Source organism: Globicephala melas, chromosome 2 (genome assembly GCF_963455315.2).
Source record: "Globicephala melas chromosome 2, mGloMel1.2, whole genome shotgun sequence".
NCBI lineage: Eukaryota > Metazoa > Chordata > Mammalia > Artiodactyla > Delphinidae > Globicephala > Globicephala melas.
This window is the reverse complement of record NC_083315.2, coordinates 8,100,578-8,116,691: the sequence shown is the minus strand read 5'-3', so window position 1 is coordinate 8,116,691 and position 16,114 is coordinate 8,100,578. Positions and strand designations below refer to the sequence as shown.

General features: G+C 50.2%; 1 protein-coding gene across 9 annotated transcripts in view; it reads right to left on the bottom strand.

Moving 5' to 3' along the window:
- The window catches only part of FRMD4A (FERM domain containing 4A), a 640,139-nt gene that overhangs the window by 76,796 nt on the left and 547,229 nt on the right, over positions 1-16,114 (bottom strand). For all 9 annotated transcript variants that reach the window (XM_060292572.2, XM_060292533.2, XM_060292551.2 and 6 more), the window contains 3 exons: positions 13,408-13,473; positions 13,116-13,173; positions 8,395-8,481 (listed from right to left, as the gene is read on the bottom strand). In XM_060292572.2, the coding sequence (XP_060148555.1) occupies positions 8,395-8,481; positions 13,116-13,173; positions 13,408-13,473 (211 nt within the window). The remainder of the gene's footprint in view (positions 1-8,394; positions 8,482-13,115; positions 13,174-13,407; positions 13,474-16,114) is intronic.

Sequence of the window (16,114 nt, the reverse complement as noted above, 5' to 3'; positions counted from 1 at the left end):
GGGATGCTGTTTGCTCTTTGTGGTGGTCCTGCCTCGGGTGTTCAGCATAAAAGAGACTGCAGCGATATCTGCTATGTCAAGGGCAACAGCTCTTTTATCTTGGGGAACAGGCAACTCTTTGAGATGTAAACATGTTCAAGATGAAGATAATTAGACTATTTCTCGTGTTTTAGAGTCTCCATTTCACAGACATAAAAACAGAGGCCCAGAGAGGCTAAATAAGTTGTTTATCACAACTCTGAACACCCTGGGAGTGAGTGAATAGCCCTCAAGTTCCTCCTTGGTTGAGATTTTGAGATTTATTTTGGGCCTTTAAGTGGATATGGAGGCCACTGGCTTGTAAAACATCTTTTTTTAAAGGCTGAACTGTTACAAGAAGGAATTTGATTTTAACTCAGACTGCACTATCTTAACAACAAAACAACAAAGTAGGATCACAAAGGAAGTTCCCGTTACCTGTGTGTGGAGCAGTGACCCTCGAACTCTGCAGCCTGTCTTCAAATCACCTCAAGGGCTTGTGAAAACACACACTGCCGAGTCCCGGCCTCTGAATTTCTGAGTCTGGATGTCTCAGGTGTGGACCTGGAGTTTGCAGATCTAACGTGCTCCCAGACCACGTAGCGGCTGCTGGTCCGAGGGCCACACTGGGGGGAACCACTGCAGGAAAAGCTACTGCATCGACCAGCCTCTCCTTCAGAACTGAAGGATTTATCCTCTCTCAGGGAATTGCCCTCAGCTGTGGAGAGCCGTCTTGCCCCACGCCTGTGGCTCACCTGTATCTAATAATTGGTTGATGCTGGGCTAAGGCGATGGGTCTGATGATTGACCGCCCATTGTTACAGCTTCACAGCTTTCCCTAAGGTTGTATCACAGCTCAGCTTCTCCCTCTGCTCACTGCTGTTAATTCCAGACCACTTCCCAATACACTTCCTTGCGAGAATCCCTAACTGCTTCCCAGGGGATGCAACACTCAGAGTCCCTTAAAGTCACCTCCTTGGCAAGACCACCCCTGACCATCCCCCTCTTCCTTACTGATTGGTTATCTTCGTAGAATTCAATACTCTGACACTCTGCATTATAGATTTACCTAATGCTATCGTTTGACCGTCTTTCCCACTAGACTCTAAGGTCTTTGAGGGCAGGGACCCGTCTCTTTTGTTCACTGTAACACCTGCAGGGCCACAAGCAGGGCCTGGCTTAAGATAGGCACTTGGTAACTCTCCTATGGGGTCCGTTTTATTGGAGAGGATTTCACATTCAACACCTTCTACTGGAGTTCTAAAGCCCTAGCTCAGTGCTTTCAGGGGACTGCAATTCTTGGATAGGAGGAGACACTGGGATTCCTGTTCCAAAGAGAGAGAACTCAGCCATGCCTAATACATGCGCTTTGAGAAGAGGATGTCTATTGTCTACTGATGCTTTGAGAAGAGCGTCTCAGTCTTCCTAGAATACAGCTGCTTTTTTTTTCTTGGGGAGTTATTTTAAGATGGCAGACGCTGGCGACTCTCTCTGCACCCCCCCACCCTGCACCCTAGCATCCCTCCGGCAGGCCTGCCCCTCAGCTTTGAGGCTGGTTCCCCTTGGTGACCCATGGCCAGGGCCTGTCACCCACAGGCATGGAACCCTTCCCGGTCCGCTCAGCGCTGAGTGAGGTCTGAAGGAGGCAACAGAGAAGCCCTTTGATCTGACGATGAAAAAGCAAAGGCTGCAAAATGCTAAAAGTAGTCCATGGAGCCCTTCCTCCCCGGAGAGCCCAGGGTGCGGTTTCCCAGGGGAATACAGATAACGGAATGAGGGAGGCACCCGCCCAGGGCCTGCCGAGGCAGAGGGCCCAGCAGCCCGAGGATGAGTCAAGTGCATCCAAACAGAAGCTGAAAAATAAGTTGGCAAAGCACTTAATGGCGTGCTTATCACGCTGAATAATTCAGCAGGCTGACTGCGCTGGGAGTCGGTTCACAGTTAATGGAGTATTTCCTGTAAATATTATTTTCTCTTCCTGTTTCATCATCTCATCCAGTTCAAAAATCTTTACTAATCCGGGGAGGTGACAGGAATGCATCAATTCTCTGAGCTAATGCCCCCAATTCTGAAATACTCTTAGGAACCACAGGAAGCTACATTGGCTGCTCTGGGGAAAGGGGCGACCATCTACTCTGGTTCCTTCTCCTAATGTCTCAGAGGGGAGCCCTCTGTGCTCGTAATTGCGCACCTAAGTGAACATAAAAGCGCTCCTAATTGCACATCAAATAAATAAGTAAATGCTGTCTGCTGAATACGTAACAAAGACCAGCACTGCCATCCTTCCCCCCCATGGAGAGATTTCATTAAATATAGGCTGGCGAATGGGCTGCAGCTGTAGATGATGATTTACAGATATTCAATACGCCTTCTAGGGAGGTTTTTTTGGAGTTACGTGTTTCACACCGTTCGTTCTTGAATGCGTACATTCTCTGACACAGCCTGCAGGACGGATCTTTATCCTAACTCTTCCTGGCACCCCATTCGGAAAGCGTTTTCTGTTGTAAATGATAATGTTTTCTCATGATTCGATGGCTGGTCTGGCCACAGGTCTGGAAAGTGCAAATTCCAGCAGGCGGACAGAGAAAGCCGCTCAGCTTGGCACTGCTGGGGGTTGAGTCTTGAGTGTGGGAGAGGCTAATCGCCCAAAGTCTTTGCTCCTGGTGCCACAAAGAAGAGGCAGATTGTCCCAGAGATCAGAGCTTTCGGACGTTCCCAGGCTCTGATCTAAGGAATGCAAGGTCCTCCTCTAAAAGAGGGAGCCCTTTGTGATCGATTACCTCCCGCTTTATCTATCTCTGCCCCACCTGATCCCGGTTCTGCAGGAGTTAATAAGCAACGCCTTTTCAGTACATATCATTTGATTTTCACTCAAATGTTCTCGGGGAAGAAGAAACACTCTTGCTTGTACTAACACAACGATCTGAGACCGATGGCGCAGCTGATCCGCGGCGTCCCCACGGACGGTCACTTTATGTAGCTGGCATTTGCTCTGCTTTGATGCGTGGGTGTCTTTCCTTGGCCATAAGTGCAACCTAAGACGAAGCTTGGGATTTACTTCAAGTTCCCACATGCTGGTCTGACAACGTTTCATGATTCCCTGAAGCCAACAGGACAAAGGACCTCTCACCTGCGAAGAGCTCCGTTCCTACACACGCAAACACACGCTAAAAGGGAATGTGATACCCAGGTGAAAACAGGGTAAGATCATCCATGTAGCTGCAAGGTTTTTCTTTCTTCTTTTCACCACTGTGACCCTCTTTGCACGTTTCTCACCATTGTTAAACCCAGACAGTTAGACATGTAAATACCGCCATTCCTGTACTCTTGATACCTCACTCACAAACGGTGCCTAAAATTATCACCCCAGAGTCATGGGGAAGAAGAGAGGCATGTTTTGCAGTGTGATCAGTATTTTAGTAGGAACAAGAGAGCAGAAGTGGGGAGGCAGGCAGAGTGAGAGGGAAACCATCACTGGGTGAAGGAGGGAAATAGGAGGATTTAGTGAGAGTTGATAGGAGGAGAGTTAATAACTTATAAAAATTCTGCAATCTGTCCTTGGACACTGTTTGGGATTCTGTCTGATCTTTTAAAAGAGCTCATCTACACAAGCAAGGGCCACTATCCTGGTGTATGTGCACGTACTGTATATTTTAACTGTTTTTAGCCCTATGTGTGGGATTTTTAGGGATTTGGGGGGCTATTCTTGCACACATCATTCCGAAATACTTCTGAAATTGGCCTTGAGCTTCTGAACATACACAAAAGCCAAAACACCCTCTTTGAGTGTCCACACGTGTCTCCCTGTTCCTGACACACGTGCCCTGAGAGCAAAGAAGCTGGTTTTTTTTGTTTTTTTCTCTAACATCAGCAGCTTGCCTTTTTGGGCTATGCTTCTGCAAGGCCAGGCATCGGTTTAGAAGATCCAGGTAGCAGATAGGGGTGCGTGATGGGGAGGGGCCTAGAATGTTCTCCCTAGTCCACGGGTGAGGGACCCTGTGCTTTACTCCATCTCCCCCAAAGCCCCCAGGGCTTCAGAGTGAGGATTAAGCAATTTAGGGTAGACTCTGCCACCAGAGTGGCAAACTGCACCCCAACCGGGGAACTCGGAACAGCGACGGCGCCGCCCATTTCTGGACAGTCTGCAGCTACCCACCCCTCCTTTTCTGGTGGTCCACGTGGAAGAACTTGAGTGCATTCTCATAGGAGGCTGCTGAGTGCCGCTTGCTGTGTGCCTTATTTGCTGATGCTCTTGTAGCTGTGGAGGCCAGACAATACCTCCAGGCCCCCCGACGGCAAGGGAGCAGCTCACCCCGCCCCTGCCTCTACTTGAATGTTGGCTCTTAGCATGGTGGTACCATGTGACACAGCTGCTGTAACTGGGTCAGAGTGTCAGGGAGGCCTGTGCCTGGGCTGGAGGTGCAGCTGTTGCTACAAAAGGGCCTTCAGGTGCCCAGAACTGGGCGTCACTCCCAGTTTCCCGAGCATTGCCGGGGTTCCGGGTGCCAGGCTCTGCCTGGCCCCTTTTGCAAGGGTGTGGTGTCGCCTGGAGGGTCACCCATCACTGGGGGCCGGCCCGGACTTGAGCCCTGTGTCCAACTCCTAGAGTGCAGAGGCCCTGCCGGACACACCTGCTGCGCCTGGCTGACCCTCCCCGAGTCCGAGTTCGGAAAGGAGGCCCGCGGCGGTGGTTCTCAACTCTGGCCGCACATCGGAATCAGCTGGGAAGCTTTCTAAACGGTCAGCGGCCGGGTCAGAGATGGAGGAGGGTGGGACCAGAGGAGACTGGGGCATCTCTTCATCCTGACAGTTTCACGTGAGTTTCTGATTTTTAGCTGAAGACAGACTGGGGCACTCCTATGTGGATGTGCACCAGGGGTCACTACCATGTGCCTGCGTCTCTTTAGGTTCACAGGTCCGGAGCCAGGGAGCGTGCCCTGTGCACTCAGGGACTCACAGGTGCCTTACACGAAACAGGGACGGCCTTTTTATGAAGGTGATGACACTGGCTGTGAGCAGAAAGAACAGACGCACTGCATCCTTCCCCCTGCAGCTGGGACCCCTTACCTACGGTTCAGATTAAGTCTTTAGGGCCCATGGCAGGTCTCAGCAGAGGTGGATACTCCTTGGGCTAATGAAACTTTGGGTCTCTTCCCCTCGTGGGTCCCTCCCCTCCCCTCCCCTCCCCTCCCTCCGTCCTTCCTTCCTTCCTTTGTTCTGCGCCAGGCGGCTTGTGGGATCTTAGTACCCCGACCAGGGATTGAACCCCAGCCCTCGGCAGTGAGAGCTGTATGTCCTAACCACTGGGCCACCAGGGAATTCCCGTCATAGGCTTTTCAAAGGCCCGTTCTTAATTTTATATGTAGATTGCACATTCATTTCCTAAAGACGGCTCCCCAAGTTACAGAAGGGTCAGGGTGTCCCGGTCCCAGCCCTGCCCTTCTGCCTCACAGGGAATGTCACGATGGGGAATTGAAATCCACTCACAGCTACTGTAATTTTTCCAGTGTGCCGAGTGCCTCTCCCGTTCCTCTCTCTGGTTCGAAATTCTTGATACTGTCGAGCTCCAACTGAATACCCACTGCCTATTTGCCACCACTCCCTGGACGTCCCATCAGCCCAAAACTCGGCATGTCCTAAACTGAACTTCTCTCCCCTTCTCTTATATCCCAGGCTTTGGTCAATCAGGAAGTTGTTGTAGATTCTCCTGCTGCTCCAACTTCCACCCTGTTGCTTCCCGCCATTGTTCAGTCACATCACCTTCTAGACATCTCACTTCCAAGTCCCCTTCTCTATCCCCGGTACGGACAGCCACCCCCGAGCCACGCCACCAGCTCTGGCCTACACTAATGTAACGATGTCCCGGTTTGCAAGTCTTGCCCTGTATCACTCCACTCATCCTCCGCCAGGTACCAGAACGATGTTTCTCTGACTACGAAGGTCTGATGTGGTCGCGCCTCTGTCTCGAAGATGAAATCCTCATAGCAAACCCTGAGGATTCTGTTTGCTGGGGCCCCATCAGCCTGCTCTCTGGCTCCTCTCCCAGGACGTCCAGCCCCAGCGATGCTATGTGCTTCTCCATCACGCCACGCTGTTCTCCTTCACGGTGCCTGCGTGCGCACCTGTGTGCACCCTCACCCCGTTAGTCCATCTGCAAAACCTCTGTCCACCTTTAACACTCAGCTCCTACTTTGCTGTCTGTGAAGACGTTTCTCCTTAAGCCCAGCTGATGACCCTCTCCTTTAATTCACCACCAACCCTCACACAGGCCTCTCTTATCTGTAAGATGCAATCACCACACCCCTGTCCCTGATACCCCGTGCAGGTCCTGAAGACCTGATGTGTGTCTTAATTATCTCAGCACCTGGTGGTCTGCCTTGCATATAACAGGTATGCAATAAACATTTTCGAATGAATGACTAATGACTCTGATGGCTTGGTTGTCTCTCAATTAGCAATAGACTTGAGAATCCCAACTACTTCCTTAGAGGCCACAGAAGCGTGCGTTATTTTAAAGAGCAACTCAGTTTGAATAGAGGCAATATCGGAATAAGTGTGTTGACCTTTTAACATTTTTAATCCACTGACCTGCATAAATTCAACCAATGAGAGTCAATTCTCTTATTCAAAGGCTGATTAGTCACATGTTGCACTTCCTACTTCTCCATATTTTGAAGTCCGTTTTGGAGACTGACAAGAATAGTTACCATTTATTAAGCCCTTGCGCTGTGTCACACCCTGCGTTTTGCATAGATCACATACATCAAGCGCTACCTCATTACCTCTAAAATCTTCATTAGCACCTCAATTAGAGAAACAAAGCGAGCTTAAACATATTAACAAATGAAACTGAACACATACCGATACGTGTAAGCACATTTTTCAAAAACATTCAGAGGGAGAGAAGAATTCAACTGTGGGATTTTAATGAACTCCACTGTAGACCCCAATCGTCCAAGCTGGCCTTGGTCTCCACCAGTGTGGGCAACCAAGAGCTGGATACATCGTAACCAGGACTGGGTTAAACGATCCAGGAGTATCCTTGGCTCTTGCAGCAGAAAAAAATGGCCAAGCAAGTTGGAGAGGGGACAGTGGATGTAAGAAGAAGGAAGGAGTCAAGAGAGAAGAAAAAGCACAGAAACTTACAAAGGTCATAAGGGAAAGAGGCAGAGAGCGTGGAAGAAGTACAGACCCAGTGACGGAGAAAAACAAAGAGGGAGAAAATAAGAACGCAGAGTCCGAATCACGTCCTACAGCAGGAAACTGGAGGGGTTTTGGAAACAGTCACGAAACAATGGTCCCCCGAAACAGCCAGATTCCTACTGAACTGTCCCCAAGGAAGAATCCCTCCATCATATGCTCAAGATCTTCTCACAGAACTTAACTGACTGATCAACTGAGTGAAAATCCTCCTCGACACAGGGCCATTTTTTTTTTCTATCAATTTACTAAAGAAACTGGCTGAAGGCAGATGTTAACTGGATAGACTACAATAAGCTCGGATATGTAGTGTGGATTTCAATCCTGTTCGTGGATAAAGAAGCTTGGAAGGCATTATGCAATAACATAATGAACCTATATTGCTCTCTCCCTCCGAAAGCAAGTGTGGTTTTGATAAACTTTTAATATGTATTTCAGGGTCTGAACCACATACCGTCTCCCCATTTTTCTCTGCCGGAGGAGTTGAATGACAGCTCTCACCTCAGAGATATTTTTCCATTATAATTTTTCAATTTGTTCTGGTCTAAAAAATGTGTGGAAACGAAAACAGAGAAAATTCAAGCCCTGTGTCCTCTTCAAACATTCTGTTTTGGCTTCACTGTGAGTTTGCAGACTCCTTTCTGCTTCCCTTTCTTTTTTGGCAAATGACCTTATTTCTTCCAGATTTCTGATCACTTCTAATATGCCAGAAAATATCTACTGGATTCGGCCTCTTTTTGGCCTATTCTTTTAGTTCCCCTCGTCCAAAAAACAAGAAACAGAAAAACAAAAACAAACCTTTGGGAAAACTCAGATTAGCCTCGGGATGCAAGAGACATGCTCCCCCATGTTCTCAAGCCCACAGCACCCCAGGAAATGAAGGAACGGGACAGCCTCTCAAAGCCCTCTGGTCCATCTGCCCTGGGTGAGCTGATCTAGTCTTCTTACCTTAAATAATTTTAACAGCTTCCATTTCCTTAGTGATGGGGAGGAAAAATACTTCCCCAGGGAACACAGGCTGGATGACTGCGGAGGAGTTTGCATATACCCAAAATGAGCAGGAGACCGGGGGGCCCAGAGGCCCTGAGGCTGCACGGGGTAACATTTTTCGTCACTTCTCTGCCTGTGTCTCCCTCCACCTGAGTGCCATCCTCCCACGAAGGAGAGCACGCTTACCTTCCTGGGCTTGACTTTATCGTGGTAGTCATACTGGAAGATGCCTTTGTAGCTCAGTCCCAGCCACCACGGTATCCCCTGCTTGTCCTAGAACATCAAAAGGAGTACGGGTAAGCATGGGACCAGACAAGAGAGAACGGAACCAAGAGATCTCCTGGTTCACCTGAAGACAAAGGGAAATGCAAATTCCTTGAAGTGGACGGAGCCCACCTCGCTGTGCCTTACCTTAACGGGTGTGCCCTGTCATCAAAGCATGCTCAGTAAAGTGACTTAGTAAGTGCCCTGGGTTGGGGACCCAGCTCTGCTCCTAACCAGCTGGGGTCCTTTCCCCGTTTCTGAGTAAGAAGCGGACGCCTTGTTCTTTGTTCTCCTTCTAAGACTTTAGGTTTTCAGAGCTGGGCCCCTCACCTACCAACAGGGAAAATCTGAGAGATGCTGAACATTCTGACAGAACGACCTTCTGGGCCGAGAAACTGTCATCGACTGTCAGAGCTGGAAGGAACCATAGAGACTATGGAAGCTGACTCCTCTGAAAATTTTGTCTTAAAACATTTTATTTTTTTTAGAGCACTTTCAGGTTCACAGCAGAATTGAGAGGAAGGTACAGGAGTTTCCCATGTACCCCCATCCCTACACATGTGTAGCCTCCCCCGTGAAGAACATCCTGCACCAGAGTGGTACCTGTGTTGCCAATGAGGAACCTACGCTCACCCGTCCTAACCACCCAAAGTCCATAGTTTACCTTAGGGTCCACTCTTGCTGGTGTACGTTCTATGCGTTTGGACAAACGTATAAGGGCACGTATCCATCACACACGTAGTGTCACACAGTATTTTCATGGCTCTAAAAACCCTCTGTGCTCTGCCTATACATCCCAGCTTCTGGCAACCACTTTCGCCTTTTCCAGGATGTCATATAGTTGGAATATCCAATACGCAGCCTTTCCAGATTGGCTTCTTTCACTTAGTAATACGCATTCAAGACTCCTCTAATTTTATTTTATTTTTAAATTTTGTAGCTCATACACGTGTATTTATTTTATTCCTACCAGAACAGTGGAAATGCTCTCAAAACTAGCTCGTTTTCTATATCACTGTTTTCCCCTATCTGAATAAATTTATTTATTTTAAAAGTTTTATTGGAGTACAGTTGATTGACAATGTTGTGTTAGTTTTCGGGGTACAGCAAAGTGAATCAGTTATACATATACATATATCCACTTTTTTTTTTTGTAGCTTCTTTTCCCATACGGGCCATTACAGAGGATTGAGCAGAGTTCCCTGTGCTATACAGCAGGTTCTTATCAAGGACTCCTCTAATTTAATAGACAAAGGAATCATGCAAAGGTTGCGTCCTACTCTACTCAAGACCCTCCCCTTCCCCCCAGCAGGCCGATGGCAGTGCAGGGTAGGCAGGTGCTCATAAGGTGTGCGTCCTGTTCACCTCATGAAGACAGTGGCTATCTGGCAGGACTGGGGTAGCAAAATCGAAGCTTAGACACTCTGGGAACTGAATTAAAAACACCAACACCATCTTTATTCCTCTAACAGAGACCTCTGGCTCCCCAGATTGTAAGTTGTAAATCTTCATTCAAGACTGTTAATTAGACGCTCCCAAATGCTAGGCATTGGCAGGGGGCATATCAGCCTTTCCCTGGATTTGTCCTAATTGCCACATGCGTGAATGATCTAACATACCCCATGGTGGGTGTCTTGAAAACTCACAGTTGGCTTCAGCATTTCCAAATATATGTGGGGCAAGAGTTAGTTCAAGGTAAGCACCAAGGTAAAGGGCAGAAGAAATACATTTTGAATTTTTAGGAAAGTTTCTGAATTTCTTTAAAGGTATAAAACCCCTGTCTCTGGAAAGCGGCCGGGTGACTGCAATGGTTTCAGAGAACAGGACAAGAGGAGAGATGAAGGCGACTGCAATTGCAGTTTGTCGAGGTAAGAGCTCTCATCGCACCGTGAGATGCGGCATTGTGAAATTTACAAGGCCACCAAACAGTGAGTCTCGATATAGTTAATTGGGCTCTTTCTCCAAATAGATAGGAGAGCAATCACTCACGTCTGGAGAATCCAAAAGCCAAACACACAGGCACACTTGGCACTTGGAAAATCACAAGGTCTGCTTCTGGCCTCTAACAAGCTGCAAAGGAGTCTATTTCTAAGGTTTGATTGGAAGGCAGAAAGCATGCATATCAGAGGTTGCCCTTCTGTCAAGTTTTAGGGCTGAGGAGGAAATGGAACGCAGGTTTAAGCAAGTAAAAGACCAGATGAGGTTTTATCTCAAAGCCTTCCCATCTGGCTGTCTCAAGCCATCTCAACAGTCTTCCAGCATCTAGAAAACTTCCGTGGGGTAGCTGGAGAAGCCAATTTCATAATCTTTTTTTTTTTTTTTTTTTTTTTTTTTGCGGTACGCGGACCTCTCACCGCTGTGGCCTCTCCCGTTGCGGAGCACAGGCTCCGGACGCGCAGGCTCAGCGGCCATGGCTCACGGGCGCAGCCGCTCCACGGCACGTGGGATCTTCCCGGACAGGGGCACAAATCCATGTTCCCTGCATCGGCAGGCGGACTCTCAACCACTGCGCCACCAGGGAAGCCCTCATAATCTCTACTTTAATTATGAGCGACGGAGGTGAGGTCAAGCTAAGAACAAACAGCCAATCAGAGAATGGAATGGAGTCGGGGATTCTCGCGTTCCTGGCTCCCATTCCCGAATGCAGACCCCTTTGCTAAACATCACCGTCGAATATCTCCACAACTCAGGGAAAGACTCACAGTTTGATTTCTGTGACACGCCTCTTGTAATAATGTCAGGACTACTGCTGGACCCTTCTGTTTCCTTTTTGGTAGCAAGATGGCAGAATGGACACGGGCTCCAAACTCTCACTAGCAGTGTAAGAGTTGAACCCTGGCAGCCAGAAAGGGGGATTTTGAGCCTCTTTTCATGATCAATTCCATTTCCTTTTGGGGAGCTGACTGCCCACTGGCTTCAGTGGCCACATCCCAGGACACAGCCAGCTGTACTGGGGGGGGGGGTAAGTCTTTTTAGAGGATCCAGCCTTCTCATGTGGGACAGAAGATAGCCCAGGAGGCCAGGTCACACTTCTCATGACAGACGATAGCTTAGGCTTAAGCAGGGCAGGGATGGCTGCGATGCTTCTAGGAGGTCTGTGCGTCGTGCTGAAGAGGGATGAATAGCTTCCATTGGTGGGAAGCGTGCTGGAAGGACATCAGGAAGAACTGAACCACTGCAGGCTCTGAGAGATCTTGGGCTGAGCTGCTGGGTGGGACTGGAGTCCCCATACATGCCTCATAACGGAGCTCCACAAATATCATTCTGACACTTGTTCCCATCGCGGAAATGTGTACATCCAACTACTCAATTCAATTCTCAATAATGGTACTTGGTAAATATTTACTGGGTATCTACTAAGTGCCAGGCACTCCACTGGGTTCTGGGGAACTATAACAGGCTGCAACAGTCTTTGCCATCAAAAGGCTGCAGTTTAGAGGAAGATACGGGCCATTACGTTAAAATGCGTACCAAGGACGCGCAAAGTGCCGTGCAAACTGCCGTGGGCGACACAACAATGAATGAAACACGGTGTTGTGTTCTGGTCTAAAGGAATTAAAGATATAGTCGGGGGCTTCCCTGGTGGCACAGCGGTTAATAATCCGTCTGCCAACGCGGGGGACACGGGTTCGAGCCCTGGTCCGGGAAGATCCCACATGCCGCAGAGCAACTAAGCCCGTGCGCCACAACTACTGAAGCCTGCGCGCCTAGAGCCCGTGCTCTGCAACAAGAGAAGCCACCGCAATGAGAAGCCTGCGCACCGCAACGAAGAGTAGCCCCCGCTCGCCGCAACTAGAGAAAGCCCACGCGCAGAAACGAAGACCCAACGCAGCCAAAACTAAATAAATTAAAAAGAAAATAAATAAATAAAACTCCACCTGAAAATATTTAAAAAAAATATATATAGTTGGGTGGAAACACGGGGTAGGAAACTGGTGGAAGAGCATGGAATCTCGGGTTGGTTGGTGGGACTGTCTTGAGTTCAGATGTGTTTTCTGCTCTTTTTGTCTGGACTTTGGGCAATGACTTTGATAAACTTCACATTGGGGTAAACGAAGAAAAGGAAGTTATCCTTTCTCAGGATAGAAGAGGGTGCGTGAGGACATCATTACCTATTATTTCGAAGAGGAGATCCCAGTCTGGGACATTATGGATAAAACGCAAGAGAATTTAGAAGGGGGCCTGTGTTACGTTGGACTTACTCCTTCTTTAAGAAGACAGAGCCTGTTGATTTGTCAGCCCCTATAGTCCCACTTCTCCTATTAAGTTGCCTACGTGGCATTTGACCACCAAGAAAAACACTGTTGATTCTGCTTAAAGTTTTTGTTCTTTGTGCTTAGATGGAATTTTCCTGAGAGGCTCTGCAGTCCCGATCTCCAGGATTCTTCTGAGAATGAAGAAGTAGGCATTTACCACACCCACTCCACAAAAAGGCAAGTGAGTTTTGCAGAGAACCCAAATCAAGTCTCACTACACTGGGGTGGGGGGGGGAGTTCCATTGTCCCAACGCTCCCTAGCATGCGATCTTCCTGTCCAAGTCCTCCCCACTCCCCCAAAAATCTTCAGTAAGATTAAAAAGAAAAAAAAATGAGAACTTTTTTTTTAGGGCATGGTGGCAACTTTCACCAAATGAGTTCACTTACCTTCACTGCGTAATAGTGAACCCCGTAGGTTGGGAGAGACTCCACGATGCTCATGTAGCTGGGAAGACAACACAACACACACACCTGGTTATTCGGCAGAAGTGGAATCGTACACATATTGGTGTGTGTGTGCACGTGATAAAGTTCTCAGAGTAATCATTTACGTGAAAGATACATGGAACCACCTGCCCCCAGAGCTACGTCTCTCCCAGAAGAACTGAACAGCCCTGACATACACTATGTGAACACACACATACGGCCTCAGCAGCACTGTGGGTTGGGGGGCACTTACTTGACGATGGCTTGGCCTCTGGTCTGGCCGTTCAGTTTCTTGTAGTGCTCGATGACCCGGTCCTCGCTAGAACGAGAGGAAAGGAGTCTCTGTCTCAGTCCCCAGGGCGACGGCCCCGCTCCCCGCTCACGGAGAGATCTGTGAGCTCCAGCATCCTCATGAGAAGCTGCAAGGAGCCAAGAGCTCCTGGAAAAATGATCTGTCCTGAAAGCAGCATGTCCGAATGCAGCCCAAGTGAGATGCCTAGGGCTAAGGATGTACCCAAAGCTTCTGCTTCCTCCTCAGAGGACTCGCATTCTCTTTGTCTTGGGCTTATCATCAGTAAAAAGAAAGCCCGGGCTTTGGGGGTTGGCTCCTCGTAAGAAATGAGACTGTGGGAGCAGAGGATGAAGTGGGGAGCGTGTGGGCCAGCAGGCAGGGACACGGGACAGGAGACAGGAAGAGGGCTACTGGCCGGAGGTGCGTGTGGACGCTCCGGCTGACCTCCCTCGGGTCCCTCTCCCCTTCCTCCTCTCTTGCATCCCGTCGGCACGGGGCCTCCGGGGTGGGGCGGGCAGACGTGGACTCTGACAGGATACCCACGGCCTCCCCACCCCGAGTTAGCAGGCAGGCTTGAGGGCGTCCAAGGAGGAGGGGAAAGTTCTGGAATCTGGGGCCGGTTAACACAGACAGTGAAGCAACAAAAGGCCCAGAGGCGCGCTGGCGAGATAAGAAGGAGGCAGAAATGAGAGGGGCACCCCGGTACCTTCTGAAACCTCAGTTCTAACACAGCAAGAGGCCAGCTCGCTCCTTGAGGGGCAATGCAGGCTACACCCTCCTGCGACGGGGCGGATGGCGGCAGGGGCCCCTCTGGGAAGCGAGCCCGAGCCCCGCGGCCTTTGGAAGCTCAGGAGCAACCTTGGGAATCACATCCCACCTGCTGAGGGATCAAGGCCAAAGGCCTGGCCTCTGGGACCGGGCCGCACGGCCTTCCACCTCACGCCTCGGCCTCACGTTCCTCCCCGCTGGCCCGTGGACTCCATGACAAGGAGGCGACCCCAGGCATGAACACTCGAGACCTCCTTAGTTGACCTTTACGAGCTATTATTCATTTAGTACCCCGGAACTGATCGAAAGCCTTCTTTCACCCCCCTCTTTCTTTGTCAGCGAGGCCACTTCTGGGGGGTGTCACACATTCTATGTGTTCATCATCTAGTACTTGGGGGTCATTTAGTTACCTTCTAGTTACTCTCCCAAGCTTCTGTGAATCTCCCTTCACTTGAGTATTCTGAAATCTGACGCACGTAAGGCCGGCTCCTCACAGGAAAGTGTCTTCTCTAATGCCCCGGATGGGGGACGGCTGCCTAGGAGGGGCCTTGGTCTAGTTGAGGGTCGTGTCTATGGGGTCCGGGCACCTCTGTTCAGAAAGGGGCAGCCGCAGCCGGGTTTCTCCTTGGCTCCCACACACCACGGAAGTTCTATGCGGAGGGGGACAAAGCCCTCTCCTGACAGAGGAGTCTCCAGAAGCGTCCTCTCTGGGGGCGACACCAGCCTCCCAGAGCATCAGAGTCGTGTCAGGCCGTTCTGGGGTTACCCTTCCAGCTTCCTCCCCAGACAGCCACTGAATCAACAGCTGGGTTGCCACACGACGTGGCATCTGGGGAGGTGGACTTCTAGGTCCGGGGTCCAGCCATGCAGCATAGCTACAGGCCTGCTTCCTTGGTACAGAGCTGCAAAGAGGGTCCCTGGCTCCCTGGGCTGAGGAGGGAAGACGGAACTTAACACAGTGCTGTGGCTGCGAACGTGCGCACGGCGCGGGGACGAACACCAGCCGTGTCAGCGACACCTGCTGGCCGCTGTTCAGCTGTTCACAAACGGACTGGTCCGAGCCTGGGGGTCTCACCGTGCCTGACAGCTGTGGGGATCGGTCGCCCTGCCTCGCCTGGTTTCTCCTGCTGTCTGAGACCCACCGCGAGGCCACAGTATCTTCCTTCTTCCTCGGCTTTTCCCACCTCTTCTGCCCCAGTGGAAACTCCATAGGCTGGCGTGTGACAAGAGCCGCCTGAGACCCACCCCAGCCCTAGCCCTGTTCCCGCCCCTCTCCAGGCTTTGACAGATGACTCACATGCACCAACTACGCCAGATGCTTGGGGCGGACTAGACGGGATTATCCTCAGAGACCCATGAGGCAGAGGAAACGGGAGCCCAAAACACATTTGGAGGACATGGCGTTCCATGAAGGAAAAAGGCAAATGACCGAGGCTGACCGCGCCCCAGGCATGGGATGGCTGGTCCATCTCTGCAGACAAGGAGCCCTGAAACAAGGCGATGGCCACAGGGCTCCCTGTCTCGGAGGAGCCGTCGGCCCGTGAGGGGAAGATGTCCCTTCACAGCTTGTATGGGCGGTACAAGTGGTCCCGCGTTTGCAGTAGAGGTGCTCAAGAGAATCCAGGTCGGGGCCCTGATGCTGCCTTGTTCTGTGGCCCCGGGCACTTTGTGCCTCGGATGCCTCCCCGATAGAGAAATCACGTGGGGTGAGAAGTCCAAGCTTGTTGAACGCTTGGGGGAAATGAGCAGAAAGGATTATGATGTGATGACTCAGCATTACTATGCACCGTTCCCCTACTTCCTAATTGCACTCTGTGCCTTTTTATTTCCTCTCTTAATTACAGTCTGAATTTGGTTGATGTGGTTAGTCCCATTTTAGAGATGGGAAATCGAGGCAGCA